Source organism: Rosa rugosa, chromosome 2 (genome assembly GCF_958449725.1).
Source record: "Rosa rugosa chromosome 2, drRosRugo1.1, whole genome shotgun sequence".
NCBI classification, from domain to species: Eukaryota; Viridiplantae; Streptophyta; class Magnoliopsida; order Rosales; family Rosaceae; genus Rosa; species Rosa rugosa.
This window is the reverse complement of record NC_084821.1, coordinates 59,232,559-59,254,496: the sequence shown is the minus strand read 5'-3', so window position 1 is coordinate 59,254,496 and position 21,938 is coordinate 59,232,559. Positions and strand designations below refer to the sequence as shown.

At 40.0% G+C, this 21,938-nt stretch overlaps 1 protein-coding gene across 1 annotated transcript; it reads right to left on the bottom strand.

Annotated features, from left to right (window-relative positions):
* Nucleotides 1–15,254: 15,254 nt before the first annotated feature.
* On the bottom strand, nucleotides 15,255–17,295 carry LOC133731157 (uncharacterized). The gene has a single exon (XM_062158601.1). The coding sequence runs from the start codon at nucleotides 17,293–17,295 to the stop codon at nucleotides 15,343–15,345; it is 1,953 nt and encodes a 650-aa protein (XP_062014585.1). The 3' UTR covers nucleotides 15,255–15,342.
* Nucleotides 17,296–21,938: the final 4,643 nt, after the last annotated feature.

Genomic DNA, 21,938 nt, shown 5'->3' with positions numbered 1-21,938 from the left:
GTTCTGCTACTGCACTCGTCATCACCTAATCCTGCTACTGCACTCGTCCAATCCTGCTACTGTACTCATACTCGTCCAGTTCTGCTACTGCACTCGTCATCACCTAATCCTGCTACTGCACTCGTCCAATCCTGCTACTGTACTCATACTCGTCTAGTTCTGCTACTGCACTCGTCATCACCTAATCCTGCTACTGCACTCGTCCAATCCTGCTACTGCACTCGTCCAATCCTGCTACTGTACTCATACTCGTCCAGTTCTGATACTGCACTCGTCATCACCTAATCCTGCTACTGCACTCGTCCAATCCTGCTACTGTACTCATACTCGTCCAGTTCTGATACTGCACTTTTTCCTACGTGCCGGAGTTTTTTTTCTCACTGGTTTTGTTCGATTATTTCTTGTATTATCACCCTTTTGCACCTCCACACAATAGCCAATTTGAACCATAAACAATGAAAATCATATCATTAACATAAACAATAAACTATAAAGTAGCGGATCAATTCAATTTGAACATTAGCAGATCATATCATTGACAGTAGCCGATCATATCAAAGTAAACCACAGAACCTTAGTGATACTAAATTCATGAATCTGCTCCTCATGTATATCAAAGTAAACTACAGAACCTTTGTTACGCCCGGAATCAAAATTTTCATGTTTAGTTGTTATTAAACGAGGAATGACGATTTTCTATACAATTTATTTAAGTTTCGATATTTTAGGGGGCCCTGAAAGTTTACTTTTTGACCGGGTCAAAATTTGAAAATTTTTTCTTCATGAAAGTCGTAGAGGACGTTAAACCGAGCGCGTGCATATTTGGTTCGTAAAAATCGGACTTCATATGCAAAAGTTATAAGCGAAATACGAAAGTTACTGTTTATGGTAATTTGGAAAGTTACTGTGGGTAGGTCAGAAACCTACCCAGCCACTTTTCTCTCTCTTCTTCCCCGATCTCTCACTCTTCCTCTCTCTCCCCCGCGTCGGCCCTCTCCCGTTTTTCCTTGATTTCTCCGGCATCCGGCAACCAAACGGCGCGCCACCACCCATAAAAGAACCGTCTCTTTCGCCTCTACACGTTGGTACCCGTGGGTCACGGCGATTTGGCCAAAAAACCATCAATTTTGACCAAAACAGTCACTGTAGCAGTTGTGTTCTCCAGCAAAATTCTCCATTTTCTGGCCACTTCCAGAAGTGAAATTGATCCTATTAGGAGCGCCTCGAGTCACTGATCATCTTCCCTCAAAGCTTCTAGCTGAAATTCTCACTGTGGAAGGAGAATTTGAAGGATTTCCAAATCGGTGAGTTTGGAAATTGATGAAACTCGATTTAGGACAGTGGCAGTGTCGTAAATTATGATGAAACTCGAGTATTTTAGTCATTTGTCATTAAAATTGGGAATCAGGCTTGATTCATTTGGCTTTTGGGCCTGGGCTCATTTCCTTATTTGTATAAATCTTTTTGCAAGTAGGTTTTTTGTATTTACATCTTTGGTCATGTGCTACTATGTAATTTTCTATAAAAATTTTATAGTGCACCTAATGTATTGATGCACCATATTTTATGACATCATTTCAGCCATTGATATAATCCTATGACACTAATTTTTCAACCTCTACCTAGGCTCTAATTAATAATTTATAAAATTGAATACAAAACTATTAGTATTTAGAAGAAATGATATTATGAAGGTGAACAAAAAAAAAACATTAAAAACTATAAATTAACTGCAATTTTAATTAACTGCAATTCATACTCCCACCCTGAAAAATTGCAGTTCATACGAACTTTCATGAAATGGCTAAAAGTTAGTGGGAAACAACAGAATGGAAAGAAAGATGTATAAAAACAGCTAATAAGTTAGTGGGAAACAGCTAAGGCCATCTCTAATCGAAATGGTTAAAAATAGCCCTGGGGCTAAATTTTAGCCTTGAATTCTGTACTATTCATCGATGTGACATCAACCATCTCCAACCCGTCAAGGCTAAATTATAGTCCTAAAACAATTTGGATATATATATATTTATATACACACACAGATCCTATCCAGAGCGGAGCTCTGCTTTGAAATTTACATGTGAAGTTCGAGTTTTTGGTCACTTTTCGGTCGCATATCCACATCTTGACTGTTCAGTTTCTAGGTACTAGTGTATAGATCATCTCTGCAAATTTTCAGCCAAAATGATGATCGTTAAGGCATTGATAACTGCCTTAAAGCTAGTACGGTTCAGGTTGACAGATTCAGTTCGTCCATTAGTTTAAGCGAGTTAGATTCCTTAACGATCATCAATTTTGCTGAAAATTTGCAGAGATGATCTATACACTAGTACCTAGAAACTGAACGGTCGAAATGTGAATATGAGACCGAAAAGTGACCAAAAACTCGAACTTCACACGTTAATTTCAAAGCGGAGCTCCGCTCTGAATAAAATCTGTATATATATATATATGTTCTTATTTTTTATCAGATTTTTACTTATAGTAAGCTAAATCATTTTTATGATAAAAAATATTTTTCCGGTTGTATTTTTTTTTTTTTATAGATAATCAAAAATATCTTTAGTTGATTTTATATGAGGAAGTAGAAGGAGGATTTTTTTTTTTTTTTTTGAGGGGAATGAAAGACTAATTCATTGATGGAAGATCATTACAATCAGAGATTAGATTAGCCTCCACAGACGGAGGAATACATGAAAAAAGATCTAACTGATAGTCAGCATGCTTGGCCTCTTGAGCCAAGAGGTGAGCCACAACATTAGCCTGTCTTCCAACCTTGAGGACTCTAGCGTTATGTGCATCATGCAACAAGACCCGCAAGTCTGCCAACAGAAAACCCAGTTCCGACAAATCCAATGAAGAAGAGGATATTGCAGACACCAAATCCAGACAATCAGTCTCCACGAGCAAAGGTGTAAGGTGATTATCAATGGCCAATTGCACTCCCAAGACCAATGCTAAGAGTTCAGCATGTCTAGCAGAATGAGCAGCTGCGAAAGTGTGTCGAAACCCATAAAGAAAGGCCCCATTGTGATCTCTGAACACACCACCTAAACCCGCTCGACACGAAAGTTGATCAAAGGCTGCATCCACATTCAATTTTACAAAGCCAACTGGAGGTTTCTGCCACTTCGGAGTCGCCCTAGCAGCCAAGGCTGGCTTAATGTGAGCTGCTTTAAACTCTTCTAGCCAACCCAAAGCCATTAGGACAATCTGTGAAGCGTGCTTGAAATCTCCCCCCCCCCCCCCCCCCCATACTTTTGCATTCCGATTTCTCCAAGTGGCCCAGAGGATCATCAGGGTAGAGGCAAAAGTCTGCGGGGTGACAGATGAGAGCCAATATGCAACATTTGTGGGGTATGATTTGAAAAAGAAGGTTGAGGTGATATACTGATATGTATTTGCAGTCCCTTAGGTGAGCAGGCCTTTATATATATTTCATATGTGGTGCCACACGTGACTAACAATTTTGAATTTTCACAGAAGTCACTGCATACCTACCGGTACCATTCTAAGTCTAAGCTAGAACGTATAGATCAAAATATCTTGCCGCTTAAGGTAATCCATCAAATAAAACTTGTTAATTTTAAGTAGTTACCAAACGAAGAAAGAAAAGTGATCCAAAAGGCTCTGTTCTGTTTCTGATTTACTGCTCCTGAACTATCATTGGAGTGAACAGACGTGGTGTGTAATTTTACCAAAGTGCCAAACTGTACGTAGGCATCAAATTTTTGCTGAAAATAATAAAGTAGCTTTAGGGATGTATTGTGTGGATATGGGATATATATGCTATACTCTGTCTCCTTTGGATTGATCAATCTAGCTTTGGATTTTGGCATGTTGCAATTTTATTTTTTCCCTTGAAATAAACACATACAACAGTTTGGTGAGGCCACCGATTTGACATACTGTACTTTCAGTAAACCTAATGAGTTTGCGGAATTAGACCAATAACAAGTTACATCTCCGCCGTTGCAATCTTTAATCTGGGTTAGTTCTGCCTGCTGGCAGAAGAGGAAGGACTGACGTGCTACAAATATACAAAGTAAATAAGCAAAATAAGGTGTATAAACACAAGTACACAACATTCTAAAAGTTGCATATTTTCTGATGCCATTTGTTCATCCCCAACCTTCTTTTATTCAGACAAAGTGCAACTACAAGAGTACAACTGATCATAAATATGTTTTTGGAACCTAAAAACTTTAGTTGTGTAAGCAACAGCTCTCTAGCTAAAGAGTGTTTTCGCCAGTGTCTGATTCGGCTTCAGCTCCAACTCAAACTCCTTTCCTATAGGAAGGGATACACTGGACTGTGTTGCATTAACTTTGTCCAACCCAAGGACGGTAATTTTATCAATGATCCAACCTTGGCTTAATGCAAATTCTCCATTTTCGACCTTTGAGCTCAAAACTAGACTTCCATTTTGTGCTCGTGCAGAACGAAACCTCACAAAACTCCACTTCCCTCCCTCTCCTCCCATTTCGACTTCCTCTCCATCATCCAAGAACAATTCTCCGGTGCTCTCATTGCTACTACCAGTGACCACCAAAAGTTCGAATGTAGTGTTTCGGGCTGCTTGTGTTGTCAAGGTCTCTCCTTGCAAGGCCAATATGTTTCCTTCGTGGACATGCACGTTGATGTGATCAGGCGGTGCATCCAACGTAACATTCTTTCCGGAATCAACACTGACTGATGTGTAGTTGAAGAGATCGAACCAATTTCCAGCAGGAAAATACGCCTCAACTGAATTTGCTCCTTGCTGCAACACAGGTGACACCATTACGCCTTTACCAATCAGAAACTGTGAACTGATGTCGTATGTATTGGTATCTTCAGGAAATGAGAAGAATACGGGCCTTGCAATTGGGGTCCCCTTCTTGTGTGCTTGATACATTGATGTGTAGAACAAGGGAAGCAACCGGTATCGCAGCCCCAGCACCTTCTTTGCTGATGCAGCCACTGATTCCCAAACATAGAGCTCTTGCCGGATTGAATTCTTGTCTGAGTGATCTCTTGAAAACGGGTAAAAAGCCCCTAGCTACATATAGACATGGTTAATAAATAAGTTAGTAACATATGATATGCAAAATTAAGTGTCAATATTTCAAGTTTTAGGTAAATCTGTTGAAGGAATATCGTTTTAGTGTGCCTTATCAAACTAGGAGTAGCAATAGGAGAGAAGGTTCTAGATTTCCCAATCCTACACGGATTGGTATTCCTTGTAACATTAGAACTAGTACTTTGTAATCCCTATATATAGGGCTCCTATTCTCAATAATAATACACATCTCTCTACAATTCTCTCTCGAATCTATTTTACTTAAACACGTTATCAGCACGAGCCCTAAACCACAAAAGCCAAAAAGCCAAAACCCGAAAAGAATTTCATATCGCCAAAAACTGCCGCAGCCCCTAGCCCGTGCTAGCATCGCTGCAACCTGCCCCGCGTCCGCCCCTGCGCCTACTGCTGCCCCGCCTGCAACCTTGCACAGCAGCCCCTGCTGCCCTGCGAGCTGCTCCCGCAGCCACACGCCCCTGTATCGCTGCTTGCTGCCCCCTCCCTGCAGCTCTGCGTTCCAGCCTGCTGCCACCGAAGCATCCCTGCACCTAGCCCCTTGCTAGCCCGCCTGCTCCTGCAGCCCTTTCGGCCAGCATACCTGCCAGCCTGCGCGCATACCTGCTAGCGCGCCCCTGCGACCAGCTCTGCTGCTGCCCCTGCAGTTTGCCTTCGCTGCTCCTACACCACTACTACCACCGCAGCCCCTGCTGCCCCGCATTCGCTGCACGCATCTACTTGGATTGCTTCGCTCCATCACGCCTGCATCGACACGCGCGTGATCCAAATACAAGTAAGTATTCAAGACTAAGTTTTGAAGTTCATAAATTTAAATACTTCTTCTTCTTTTCTCGGGGACTTAAAAACCTCCCTTCTTCTTCATCCCACCTTTCTTATAACGTGGGTTCGATTTTGAGAAAGCGGAATCGTGGGGATTCGCGCTATAAACGAACTAAGAGCGTTCGTAAGACTTCGGACTAAGAGCGTCCGCAAGCATCGATTAACGACCTTATAAACATCATTGTTTCGGTCTAATCCAATTTTCTTGGAAATCGATTTCTTGGTAGCATAGCTCGGAAATCTCAATAATTAGTTGTCGTGGAAGCATTGACTCCGAAACTAACTTGTTCTTGTTTCATCTTTCAGGATGACATACACGAACAAACTCGATTTTGTTCCATTGGATTATGCAGGCAAAAGATATTTATACTGGGCCATTGACATTGTGACCCATCTTACTGCCCAAGATTTATTGCATACAATCCAAGAGCTTTGTCCTATAGAAACAGCTCCAGACCCTCAAACTGAGAGAGATAATTCTAAAGCAATTGCCTTCATGAAACGTCACATGGATAGTGACCTCCAGTTTGAGTTCATAAATGAGGATAGCGCTATAGAGCTTTGGCAAGCGCTTCGCGAACGATATGGCAATGTTCGTGACTCCATCCTTCCGAATGCAGAAGCAGAATGGAAAGATCTTCGCTTCTCTGAATTTGACACGGTCATGCTATTTTATTCGGAAGCCCTCCGCATCAGAGTAATGATGCGTCTCTGTGGAAAGATGATCACAGAAGACCAGTTGATTGAGAAAACCCTCAATACCTTCCCCGCCTGTGCTATGAGGTCCTCTGACTTATTCTGGACTCATGTAAATGCAAGACGGATCACATGTTTCCAACAGCTTATTGAAGCTATGGCCACTGCTGAAAGACATGGCAATGAACTTGTGAAAAGAGAATTTGATAGGCTTCAAGATAGCTATCAAGAGCATCGTCCTATGGCTAGAGAAAGTCGCCATCGACGTCATGATCCATATGATCGAAATGCTCAAGAAGGTAATCGCTCAAGGCGACAATCACACGACCGTAGGAGGCGTGATTTTGAGGGAAATAGGGTTGGAAACCATGGAGCCAACATTGGCCATGGGCACCACTTTCCAACGCCACCAGTCCTAGGGACTATGCATATTGCGCCAATGCGCCTCAATCAAGGGAGAATCCTCTTTATGGTGTCTATTTCTGATATGGAACGTCTGATCAATGGACCTGAATTTGCAATGTACCTACGGAGGTAGTCGCATCATGGTGATCAAGACTTCGAGTTCACAAAGACTTTAAATCTGGCGATGAAGACAAAATGCACAGATTTTTATTTATAGTCTTTCATTTTTCCAAGAATTATGTAATGGCAATTATGCCTTAAATCAATAAAATGACTTATTGTATTAACTCTTTCCCTCTAGGCGTACTCAAGAGTACTTGTGATGTCTAGGCAAGGTTTGATCTGAGAGAACGGTTTTAAAAGTGAGCAACGCTCCACCAAAATCTCGCCTTACCTTACCTGGTCACAACCAAATTGAAATTACCGAACGGATTGAGTGACTACGATTTGTCTACGGTTTGATTTTTATGTTGGATTAGATTTTGGTCAAGAAACTTTGATGTAATCATTGGCTATTATTAATAAAGTATCGATTGATTTTTCGAACTTTATTACTTACAAGATGTAAGTGCCAATGATTTTCATGTGGAAACACATTGTGAGAATGAACAAGAGTTCATTTGCATCACCTCTAATGACTACGGACATAAACGAGTCTTAGAGAAACTTATGTGTCGCTCTAGTGGGTTGTATGCAACCACTATTCGAGTCATTGAATCCAACCATGTCATGAGAAATGATTTATGGGATTCCGACACATATAGGCTTTGGCACGACCGTTTGGGACACTCAGGTCGTGACATGATGATCCGTATATTAAAGACTTCACACGGACATCCCTTTTTCCGAACGAAAGGAAGTAAAACTCGAAATTTGGATCAAGGAGGAGCACCTGCGCCTCACGGCGCCTTCCCCTTTCAAGTCCGGCCACCACTAGCCGGCGCCGCCATCCCCCTGCGGCTCAAGGGTGGCTTTGACGCCACCTCTGCTCCCCTGACTCCAATTTCTACTTCAAAAGTCAATTGTGACTTCATGGCTCAACCAAAATCCTCATTGGTTATTTCTAAAGCCCATTATTCGTTCTGCAAAGCCTGCTCTTTAGTAAAGTTAGGATCGAGACCATCCTATGCAAAGGACACTAAAGAAAATATACCATTCTTGCAAAGAATCCAAGGTGATGTTTGTGGACCTATTCAACCACCATGCGGACCATTTAGATATTTTATGGTGTTGGTTGATGCATCGACACGCTGGTCACATGTCATGCTATTGTCCACAAGGAACGCTGCATTTGCTAAACTCCTAGCACAAATAATTAAGTTATGGGCTCACCACCCTGATCATCCTATTAAGTCTATAAGATTAGACAATGCTGGAGAGTTTACATCAAAGACTTTTGATGATTATTGCATGTCCATTGGGATTGATGTTGAACATCCTGTTCCTCATGTTCACACCCAAAATGGTCTCGCAGAAGCCGCCATTAAACGACTACAAATGGTCGCTAGGGCATTGGTAATGCGCACCAATCTCCCTATTTCTGCTCGGGGCTATGCAATATTGCATGCAGCTGTGCTTATTCGTCTGAGACCCACTGCCACTCAACCCTTCTCTGCGTCCCAGATGGTTACTGGGTATGAGCCTGATGTCTCACACTTACGCATCTTTGGGTGTGAAGTTTATGTGCCTATTGCGCCTCCACAGCGCACCAAAATGGGTCCTCAACGACGATTAGGCATTTATGTTGGATATGATTCTCCAACGATTATCCGCTACATAGAACCCTTGACAGGCGATCTCTTTACCGCTAGATTTGCGGATTGTCACTTCGATGAGACAGTCTTCCCGTCGTTAGGGGGAGATAAGAACATCATTGTTCAACAGGAACGACAGGAATTGGCGTGGTCTGTCCCCACTCTGTCTCATCTTGATCCCCGAACCGCACAGTCCGAAATTGAAGTGCGGAGAATTCTCGATCTTCAGAACGTAGCAGAATCGATGCCTGATGCGTTTTCTGATATCGCTAAAGTGACGAGATCACACATACCTGCTGCAAACGTGCCTGCAAGGATTGATGTCCCTAAAACTAGAGGACATGACGCCAACTCAAGAGGATATAAGCATGGCGCCAACGTCCCCTCTCACAGTGATGGTGACGTTTTGGCTAGGCCCATGGCTCCTGCCAGGAAGCGCGGGAGGCCCATAGGTTCGATGGATTCTCGCCCAATAAAGAAAGCGAGTTTGGCACAAAATAATCCATTAATCATCGATGTGAATAATCCATCTCATGAGAATATTCCGGATTATGGTTATGTCCAAGAGACATCATTGGGGGACGCTCCAATGTCAGAACCAACTCCAGAGAATAGAGAGATCTCCATAAATTACACTAGTGTACATGAGATGATGGATAGAAATTCTATGGCGATTGATGATGCATTTGCATATCATATTGCAAAAGGAATTATAGAATATGATGATATCGAACCTCGCTCTGTTGAAGAATGTCAACGAAGAGCAGATTGGCCTAAATGGAAAGATGCGATCCAGGTTGAATTGGATTCACTAACAAAGAGACAGGTATTTGGGCCTGTAACGCAGACACCCCCAAGTGTAAAGCCTGTTGGCCATAAATGGGTCTTTGTTAGAAAGCGTAATGAGAAAAATGAGGTAGTAAGATATAAAGCCCGCCTTGTGGCGCAAGGTTTCTCACAACGCCCTGGAATCGACTACGAGGAGACATATTCTCCCGTAATGGACGTTATAACGTTCCGCTACCTTGTCAGTTTGGTAGTTTCTGAAAAACCCTAAGCACCGCCTTCGTCCTGCGACTCCGTCAAGCTCCGATCTGCAACCTTCATTCTCCGGCTATGCTACAAGGTAACATCTTTGTATGGAATTGTTGTGGGATAGTCAACTTTGAAACACAACGAGCCCTATTAGACATTGTTCAAGCTCCTAAACCTAGCCTCATCTTTCTTTCTGAAATACCAGCACAGAAAGAACTCATAAGTCATAAACGCTCTCACAAGGTGCTTAGGTTTTAAGGACAACATATGCTTTCCATAAGAATAGGGAGTCACAAAGGGTTGCATTGTTGTGGTAGGAGGACACCCATGCAGGTCTCAGATCTCATTCTCCTAATTACATCAATGTGGTTGTAGATAAACCAGAAGACAAAAACAAATGGAGATTTACATGAATTTATGGAATTGTAGCAAGAGGAGGCAGGCATCGAACTTGGTCACTCATCAGAACCCTAGCATTTGAAAACTACTCTCTACTGTGGCTCATGGTTGGAGATTTCAATGAAATCATGTCCATTAATGACAAGTCTGGTGGACCTAGACGTGTTGGAGCCCCAATGGCTACATTCAGAGGAACCATGACAGATTGTGGCTTCATTAACATGTGTGGGCAATAGATTCACCTGGAGCAATATGTTTACTAAAGAACGACATCGGGGTTTTCAAAATAAACAATGAAGAATCAGATTTCCTTAATTATATTAGAGTCATCACACTCAGCCCTACTGAGTCAGATTACTACCCTTTGCTAGTTGTAGTCAGTTCAGAGAAGCTGCAATACAGGAAGGTTAATTAAGAAGCAATTTCGCTTTGAGGAATATATGTTGGCATGAAAACCCTAACTGTGGGGAATTTATTAAACGAGCTTGGGTTACTCCTTCCACTGGCAATGCACTGTGTCAATTGACTTCAAAAATCAAAACAATAGGGCACAAGCTAATGCAGTGGCACTCATCGTGTTTGACAATCAGAAGGCTTAATTACGTGTCATTCAAGAAAAATTAAATGATATTATGAAACTATCACTCTCCAGAACAGTATGAAGAACAAAGACTGCTACATGTCAAACATAGTCAAATTTTAACTCAACAGGAGAAGTACTAGAGGCAGCAGTGTAGGGCTATCTAGCTCAAGGATGGTGATCGAATCTCAGCATTCTTTCATAGAAGAGCTAGTAATAGAAGAAGCATAAATCTAATCGGATGGTATGACATACAAAGAAATTGAAATACAAAGATTACTTATGACATACTTCACTAAGGTCTTTTCCACTGAAGGTACAAGTCTAGAGGCACTTACAGCGGTACTTGAAGCCACACCTGTGAAAGTAACACCAGAAATAAATGATAGCCTTATGATGCCATATTCAGATGAGAATATTAAAGCAGCACTCTTTTAGATGCACCCTTTCAAAATCCTGGATCAAATGGTATGTCTTCTTTCTTCTTCCAAAAGTATTGGAATATAGTTGGATGTGATGATTGTTTAGCAGTCCAGAGCTTCTTAGAAACTGGTGAAATGTGAAATGGCACAAACTTCACCTATCTCTGCCTCATACTAAAAGTCAAAAATCCAAAGGAAGTTGCACAATTTCAACCAATTTCCCTAAGCAATGTGATATGCAGAATTTGCTCCAAAGTTGTGGCAAGTCGACTCAAGCAGTGGTTACCAGAAATCATCTCTCCTTTATAGAGTGCCTATGTTCTTGGCAGGATAATCTCTTAATTACAACACCTTGGTTGCTAATGAAGCTACACATTTTATGCATAAACTTAGGCATCAAGACACTGGCTTCTTCTCACTGAAATTAGACATCAACAAGGCTTATGACCGCCTTGAGTGGCAATATCTCCAAGCAATTCTAACAAAGTTGGGATCTCATCCTGCATGGATTGCGCGCTATGGTAATGAATAATGTAACCTTTGTAAGTTACTCCATTTTATTACAAGGAGAGCCAACTCCTCACATTTTACAAACTCGTAGAATCCGGCAAGGTGATCCTTTATCACCATACCGTTCATCCTGTGCGCAAAAGGTCTTTCTGCACTAATTACACATGCAGCACAACAAAATATCATCAATGGTCTCACTATGTGCCCTTAAGCTCTAACTCTCCATCATCTATTTTTTCCAGATGATAGTCTCTTGTTTGGTACTACCACTGCAGAAGAATGTGTTGGTTTTAAAAAGATTTCAGATCTCTATGAAAGGGCCTCAGGTCAGAGAGTCAACTTTCAGAAAAGCAATGTGGTCTTCAGCAAAAATGTAAGCTTTCATACTCAAAACAGTCTGGCCTCAATTCTTGCTATTAAACGAGTGAATGAACATGATAAATACCTTAGTCTTCCGTTGAGAGTTGGTAAGTCCAAAATAGCTAAGTTTGCTTATATCAAAGAAAAATTGTCTAAGAAACTAATTAGTTAGAAATCAAAGATACTCAGTTGTTCTGGCAAGGAGATTCTCATCAAGGTAGTAGCTCAAACCATGCCCCTCTATGCAATGAACTGCTATCTAATGCCTAAAAGCCTGTGTGATGACATCCATCAGTTTTGTGCATCTTTCTTTTAGGGAGTCACAAAGGAGAAGAAGAAAATTCATTCGAAGTTGGGAGGAGACTTTGTTTTACTAAACATAAAGGAGGTATGAGTTTCAAAACTATATATGCTTATAAGTTAGCTATATAAGCTAGCTATGCTTGCTAAAGAAGGCTGGAGAATTCTCTCCAATCCTCAATCTCTAATTGTTATGTTGTACACAGCAAAATATTTCCCACACTGTTCATTTTGGGAAGCAGAACTTGGAGAAGCAACATCTTTCCCTTGGAGAAGTATTCTGCAATGTATACCTGCATATGTTACAAGTTGATGTGTGCAGTGGAAGATTGGTGATGGCACACAGGTTAACATATCGACAAATCGGTGGATTCGTATACAGTACTTGTACCATGCCTCTAAGCCTTCAAATACTCCCTTCAGCATGGTAGCAAAACTCATTGATCAAACAAGTAGAAGATGGATACCAAGTGCAGTTCATTATAATCTCTTTCCCAGTGAAGTTGCGGAGAGAATCTTGTGTATTACTCTAAGAAGAAACCCTAGCTCTCATAAACTCATTTGGGACCCGAAAAAAAAAAAGGGTTTTTATTTGTCAAGTCTGCATACTGGATTGCCAGAATAGGTGTCATGCAAAATGTTCTAGCTTCTACCTCCAATAGAGACCCTTACAATGCAAAGATCTTTGGAAGTGTCTGTGGAAAGCCAAAGTGCCTGGCAAAGTACAAATTTGTGTATGGCGTGCTTGCAACAATCTATTGCCTACAAGGGAGTGACTGCTCACCAAGGGTTATGAAGAAGACTTAAACTGCGTGTTTTGTACTCATCGTATTGAGAATGCTGCTCATCACTTTTGTAAGTGTGTCCTACTGCTTATGAAATCATTACCGTAGCACCGTTTAATTTGCATGCAAGCCTTCAGCCTTCACTAAACTTTAAGGAATGGATGCTTGAAAGAGCTCTTAATTACCATGTAGCCTAATGTCTTTGCTAAGCTATTAATATATGATCATTTGGGCACTGTGGAAAAATAGGAACAATGTGTTATGGTCTGGAACAAGGCAAACTGCTCAAGATATCATCATATTGAGCAGTTTTGCTTGGCAAGCAGATTTTCAAAAAGCACGAATACCTACCAATCAAGTCAGAAAACAGCCTAAATGAACATGGAAACCTGCTAAGAATGGTGGTTTTAAACTCAATGTAAATGCTACTTTCTTACCAAATCAAACTTGCAGAGGCATAGGTAGAGTACTAAGGGATGCTACAGAAAGGTCTATGGCAGCTTTTGCAAGTCCAATTGAGCATACTGCATCTCCAAAACAATGTGAGTTATTTGCAATAAGAGAAGGTCTGGATCTGCTCTATGACCTTCAAGTGCAGTGAGTAGTGGTTGAAAGTGATTGCACGGAAGCAGTTAATGAAGATCTCTGTACGAATTACACTCCCCTAGCTAATGGAGGATTGATAGACGATATCAAACATGCCTTGCAGAAGGTGCAACAGACAAAAATTTGCTATGCATGCACCTCGTACTTGTAATGCAGTTGCGCATAGGCTTGCTAGCATAGGGTCTGACGTAGACCACAAAATTATCTGGATTGACCAAGCACCTAATTGTAAACACCTCAATTGAGGTCCTTTCTATAGAAGTTTTTTCATTGATTCTGAAAAAACAAAAACAAAAAGAATATAAATGTATTGATATTATGATAATTAGTGCAGGAAAAGTGGAAGGGAAAATAAGGACAATTCTTAGGTTCACCCCTTGGGTGAATGAGCATATTCACCCTCTCTTGCGATTAAGGCATAATAACTTTATAATTTTCTAATCCGACCATTTATGTTGTATAACGTAATACAAAGATTAGCTCTGTAAAAAACCAATCAAATTGAAGACTTTTTAGTTATTCATTTCTATGAAATACATAGACGGTTCATCATAATAGTAATAAGTGTTGTTAAAACCATCCATTTGTTTGATACAATTAGATAATTAAACGATTTCTGATTCGATTGATTTTTTACAAAGATGATCTTTAAAGGCTTATTTAATATATGGACCGTTGGATTATGAATTTATTAAGTAAAAGTATGTTAATCGACAATGGGGGTGAATATGCTCGTTCACCCTAAGGGTGAACCTAAGAATTGTTCGGAAAATAAATCGTTTGGATGATGAGAGGATTCACTTTCTCCCATATGAAAAGGAAAGTTGTTCATTTTCTTAGGAAAAGAATAAATTTCCTTTTCCAAACCCTTAATTAATTCCACGAACCAAACGAGACCTAAGAATATTGGAAATGATACTTTGTTTTTGGGTCCCAATCAATCCATCTGACCATCTGCGTTTTGCTTTAGACTTTTAGTGGTGTCACCTAAATTCTATATACTTCAAAGATTGTGCCTTTACCTTGGGAGACGAAAGATTTTTAGACTTGAAACCCTTAAACAATCGCGTGAGATCAGCATTATGGATTTCACTAACTATGGTGTGAGGATGCATGGTTTTCCTTTTATTCATATATAGAATAGTCTTTTAAGTCAATTATGTGTGATTTCATGTGTAGCAGCTTATTTCTTTAGCAAATAAATAGTTTCACTTGTTTGTTTCATAAATTATAATCTTAAGGTCGACGTTGAAGTGTCATCCAAATTTCATATACTTCACTGATGAATGTGTAGAGATCACTTTTCATAAACGTCAAGGGCGTCATATTTTGGAAATCAGAAGAATAGGAAGGCCAATTACTGCTTGGATCCTTCATACAGAAGCATATGCCACCAGCAATTTGGCGGCTAGCTTTTACCCTCTATGGTGTGGAAATAACTTGGAAAAGTTTCATAATTTCATACACTACAAGAAGCTTAAGCCTCAATTATCATTATCACATCACAATATACAAGAAAATTTCACTCATCCGAATGTTACAACCAAATAACTCTGGTAATAACATAGAAATTGACCGCTGCTTTTGCTCATCATCTCAACCGTGCTGAATTTGCATGCTGCTCAACATACATAGGCAGAAGAATGATGTTATCTATCTCCTTCAGTAAGACGTCCTCCGTGATATTGTCCTCTATGCTTTTCTTTACCTTTTTGTAGGTCTCTACATCATTTGGAGTCGATTTATCTGTCCTGCTCCGCATGTAGACCCATTCTTTTTTCTCAGAATCCCGAAAACACTCTATTATTTTTCCCGAATAAAAAGAGTAGTGTTCCGAACTATCCTTAAATGCAACCCTCTCTCCTTTCATTAGTTGCTTTTCTCCATATGCATACAGATAAAGCAGTTGCCGACCATCACCACCTACCTCGAAAAGAAAATCAACCGAGTTCATTTCCGGGTATTTCCACTTCACAAGGCGTTCATGTTTTCTGATAACATAAGGATCGTCCATACCCTGAAAGATCACGCCATCTGCATCATGTGAAAGCTTTGGGATGAACTCCTTCAAAATCTTCTTCACCTTAGAGAGTGGCCAAAAGCCCTTCATCCTCACCCTGAATGGTTCCAAGTCATATCTGTAGTCAGGATTATTGCTCCTACTTTCGAAAACTCGGCGCTGGTCATTAGTCCGAGGCTCAATTACTTGCTCCTCAATCTTCTTCGACCGCTCCTGAAAAGGCCACTCTACCACAGAACCGTTGTTGAGTGCCATCATATCATAAACAAGGTATCTTCTGGTCTGCTTCTTCTGTGGACCTGGCAGGTGCTCAGTATCGATCACCATCTCCCCGTCTAGTAACGTGCAGTGGTGAGTACTCTTCTCAGTAGAACCATTTAAGTGTTTGCGGGGAAACCTCATTTGAACCCTCCTAAAATTGAAGCTTCTATCAATCAAGTAACATCCATGTATAGTTATTAACATCATATAACGGGTTCCATCAGCTTTCCAAGTGGCATAGTAAGACTGTTGCCTCAACAACTGTAGATTCTCCCAGTTAAGAGAAACTGGGTGTGACCCTGGGAATTGCCATCTTCCTCTTACCCTGGGAAAGGCCTTAAGAAGTTTGTAGCACAACCTCCGCAGTTCCTCTTGCTGGTCATCAGGTATATCGTCACCCAGGATATCATCATTAGTTATTACTACACCATCTGTATCCCTATCCTGATGACTATTTTTCAAAATTTGATCATTGTCGTCTGGCACAAATTCCGAAGATCTCTTCCACTCAGGAGAAGGTGGGCAAACAAATTCCACAGGCTTCATTTCATGATAGAATGAGTACAATGCATTGATGTAGTCAGGTTTATATATTCCCGGAGGACGCGCTTGAGCAAAATCTTTTATTGCTTGAGTGACCGTCCTCATTGGTTGCGTGCGCATCAAGTAATGTATGATCATGTACCCTGTGCGATTGTGTCCATGTGTACAATGCACAAGGATATACTTCTCTGGGTAGTACTCTTTGAATCGCATAACCTCGTATACGAAACGATTCACCGAAAAGTTGTCCGGTACAGAATTCCGGCCATTGCATGGAATCCTGACATGCTTGATACCCATTTTCACCAAATCACACGTCCGATAGTAATGAGTTGTGTTGGTCAAATCGATAACCAAACCGAGTTTTCTTCGCCGACATCTCTGTGCCTCAATCACTTGCTTGAATGAGTATCTCTTACCATGAGGAACAAAGACATTGTAGGATTCACCTAGTGGCATTTTAGAAGGTATCATGCAATCTAGCTCTTCACCAAACGATGAGCAATCCAACCACCCAGAGGGGAGCTTAGATGTGTCATAAGACTTGGGAGTTTTAAAAGATTCATATGAAGGACGCAGCTGAGATAGTACTGATCTGTGGGTATATGAACTACCTTGATCTGGTTTCAATCGCTTACACTGTCTCTCTTCGCTATCGCTGCGTTCTGGGTTTGGTGCGGGTGATTGTAATGAACTCAAGTGGAAGTCTCTGGAGACCATTATTAGGTCTGATCGAAATGGATTTGCAAGGATGCCGCATCCCCTGTATATATAGACAAGCGAGTATACCAAATCCTTAAACGATTAGGAGAGTAGGACTGTTTTCCTCATTTGGCCAGGATTGATTGACAACTAGGAATTGTAGCTCTTTCTTTTTATTTTTGTGTGTGCGCGCGTGTTTTCAACATCTCAGTTGGTCAAAAGAAAGAAAATATCTCAAATATCCTCGGTATTGCATGTATTTACAGTATCATATTTATGAAACTTGGGAGTTGGGAGTTCAAGAATCGGGGCATCTTTGAAATATGAATACAAATCACTCAGGTCTCATCAAGATGAGGTTACGCCTGATGTAGCTATTTAATTGCCAAAGTGACGTGATGGATAATAATTTATACTATTATTAAGAGAATATGCTTTGTTAGTCAAAACATAATAAATGTACCAAAATGACTCTGAAATATTAAAAAACTATACAACTCATAAAATAGATAGGGGTGATATAGTCAAATTACAAAATAAACAGAAAATATAAAAAAAAGTGAAAATGAGAAACAGATAATTAAACTACCACTTCTATCATTCCATGAAAAACTACTCAATCCTGTAAATAACTTCTCACTCCCTATTAAAAAAAAAATTCAATTTTCACACACATAGTGTGTGGGGCCATCTAGTAACATATTAAATGAGGTTACGATCTAAAAGTAAATGTATCAACTACAAAATCACCCTTTGTGATTTCGTGGTCAATTTAGTCCGCTGCAAAACAGCAATCCTGGCCAGAGGGATTTCCAAAAGCAGAAGCACAAAGGGAGTGATTATAAGATCGCATTCTCCTGTAGGTTGGGGACCTCCTGGTCCTGGGATCAAATTATTTTGGCACTGCATCTGGGAAACATCTTGCATTGTGCGCACTGGATTACCATGTGGGATTTCTAGCAATCGCGGCCGGCGGTCTATGTCAAACACTAAATTGGCCTTAGTCGGTGGTGTCCCCCAATCTCGACTCCACATAATCAATAAAGAGCAACAACTCCAGGCACGTCAAGTTGGGGTGCATGACAGTAGTATAGTACCAGTACTAACGAAACTGATATTGGTTTGAAATGTGGAGAAGACGTTGATTTTTATGCAATTGAGCAAGGATTGGAGTTGATGGATTGATGGTTCTTTAGTCTAAGAGAGACAACACCAGAACCAAGTTCTATTCAATCCAGTCGAACTGACAACTGAAAAGTAACATTGTTCAAGTAGTAATGTAAGATTTAAAGTATATCACCAAACAATTTTTATCCAATCATTGAATAAAGGGTTTTTATCACCCACGGGGTCTCAACTTTTGAGCACCGGACAAAATGATATCCAATTAACTTTTAAAAGTGATAAAAAAGGTACCTGAACTTTCAAAAACACATCAACATAATACCTCCGCCAATTTTCTGTCAATGGACCGTTAAATATGAGGGTATATCAGTCATTTGAACCAATTTGACTAAAAATCACTTGTTTACCCTTGGGCCTCGTTTGGTTCGCAGAAAGGAAATCAATTCCTTTGTATTTCCTATGGGAAAGGAAAGCTGGTGGGAAGTTAGTTCTCATTTGTGCTGTTTGGAAACGTTGGGAAAGCAACGAGAAAATGTATGTGTGTTTCCATTTTAGTGTTTGGTTTGTGTAAGGAAAGGAAACTGAAATATACATTTATATCCTCATGTATTATAATATAGAATTACACAAATCTCATAAACTTTTTGAATAAAATTGTCAATAATAATTTTCAACAAGAATATAAATGTATTTATATCATGTAATTAATGCTGGGAAAGTAGAAGGGAAAATAAATCATTTGGAGGATGGGAGGATCCACTTTCCCCCATATTTTACCTTCTCAAAGGAAAGTTGTTCCTTTCCTTATGCACACCAAACATAAGGAAAAGAATACATTTCCTTTCTCAAGTCCTTAAATCCGGGAACCAAACGGGCCTTGAAGTCTTAAACTTTCTTCTTCTTTTGCATTAATCTATCTCTTTCTCTCTCTTTTTTCATTCATTCATTTTGTTTTGTGTACATTCCCCTATATTATGCAGTCAACGTAAACAAAAACTGTACCACCTTCACATGAATTGTGTTAGTCCCTTGCAACGACAAATCATATGCCCTTGAGCAGGTTATACATTCATATCGCTTAAATTTTCTTGGTTCTTGCTATAAAATGTCTGTGAGAATTCAGGAAATTAATCCCATTGCCATCATCTGCATACTTGGGTAGTGACTGCAAATTAGAATTTGCAGCCTTCACCTCGAGCTATAGCGCTCCACCAAAGTGAAGATAAATGGTAAAATTGCAGTCAGCTTTTTCTCTTCCTAAATGGCCTAGGCTACTAGCTAGCAAAAGATCATACAAACCAGTGTTGCCTGGATCGCAGGTCGTTTCGGTACGGGAACGCGGTACGGGTACGCGGTACGTTAACTATCTAGGTACGCGGTACGCTAGGATATACCTTATTCAATTTATTTTAATTGATATATTGTAAAAATAAAATTCATTAAGTAATTTTTAATGAAGATAAAACTATGAAAATGAATTTAATCTTTTTACAATGGTCAAATCTATCAAATTAAATTAGTTTAAGCATTAAAACAAATTTAAAGTAAAATAGCTTTTTCTCCTTGGCTTTATCCAAAAAGAAGGAAGGAATTACAAATTATTTTTAATAGATAGAAAGAGGAGTTGCAGAACACTGCAACTATTTCGCAGTTCGCACGACTGAGAATGGTATCCCGTTAGTTTTGGTATTTAGAATCATCAAAACTCAAGTTTCAGATCGGATCGCCGGAATCTGCGATCCGGTTCGTGAACGTACCGTGTTCCATAAACTGAAGGTTGTTTTGCCCGCTAGTAATTAAAACAGAGAGCATACAAGATCTTTCAAACTAATTCTAGTTAACCCAATTAGGAACCTACATCAGTTTGGAAACCTTATAGAGGAAAAAAAAAAATCTCGAAACACGCAAATAAAAGAACCTCTCTTCTCCCACACTCACCCAAATGCTCTGAAACACAAGCCACACCAAATCACTGCTCTCATATCAAAGCCTAGCCTCCCCCTCCAAAACCCTTCCAAAATCTGTAGACCACCTCCGCTGCTATCTCTATAGCCAATTTCTTCAAGAACCGGATCTAAAAGTTGAAGTTATAGGTTATAGCTTGTTTTTCGATTCCAAAATAGGCATCAATTGGAGCAAGAATCTAGGTAATCTTAGAGATTTAATGCCCATAAGTTACTGTGTTCACAAAAATGAAGAAGAAGAAGAGTGCACCAACTGTTCGTCTGTTTTTTTTTTTTTTTGGCGAACAACTGTTCGTCTGTTTGGATTTCATCCTCAATTTTTTATTTTTTTTTCCATTAATTTGGGGTGAAAAGACAATCTTATCCCCAAAAGTCGAGTCACATGTGGTCAATATTAACGGATGACTGACGGAAAATTGACTGAGGTATTTTGTTGATGTGTTTTTGAAAGTCCAGGTACATTTTTGTTCACTTTTAAAAATTAGGTATCATTATGTCCGGTCCTCAAAAATTTAGACCCCCCGTAGGTGAAAAAACCCCTTGAATAAATAAAGCACTGAAAATCATACATGCATCTTAATTGGCAGCCAAAAAGCTAGCAAATCCATAAATAAGACAAATCCATAACTAAAGACTTTTTTTTTTTTTGACTTTGTCAAGGGGAACCCAAAGGCTTCCTAGGCCCAAGATAAACCCCTTCGGCGCATGTGAAATGCTCCAACTGTGCATTGCAACACAGTGCCTCGCCACTTTGACAGCTTCGGGGTTCGAACCTAGGTTGGGGAGCACACCTAACTAGGCAAGAACCACTAGGCCACTTGCAGTGGTTCATAACTAAAGACTTGAAGCAAACTTCTAAATCTCAAGACCCTCCAGGTGCACCAAACCAAAGCACCATATATAGTACATTTAGGGTCACCAGAACCAATCAATACATCCACCAGGGAACCAATCTTCACTAGTTAGAATTTTCCCATCCACCAGTGTTAATGAGCCAGCAAGTATACATATACAGAAGCCTGAGGGTCCAAACCTATATATGGCAGTAGTAAAGCGTGGTCCTGAGCTAGGGAAGGAACCACCGACATAATATGGATCAGTACTATCAATTAGAACTAAATCCTACCAGAAAGTGAATGTGCATCAGCACTTGATTTTCTTTCTAGATAGATCGAACATTACTAAAGAGCCTAAATACCCACAAAATTAAAACTAACAGCAAGACAGACAGCAAGTAATTAAAAGTGAGATTAACTAATCAACAGCAGTACGTGAGAATAGCTAATTAATTCATTATGACTCGGAACCCTTCCACTGCTAGCTGCAGGATCCATTACCAAGTCGTATTGCCCTCTGAACGAATGCGTCAGTGACAACAGATCAATTGCATTACTCAACTTAAATCCGCAATATGGCATATGTTACTACACATTGACAGTGTTTTATATAGGGTAAAAGTTATAAATAGTTCTTGTGGTTTGGAATCAACCTTGTGGTTTAAAAATATTTAATTTTACCCATGTGGTTTGTTAAACTAATTAATATTGGTCAAAAACCTCTCATGTGCAAGGA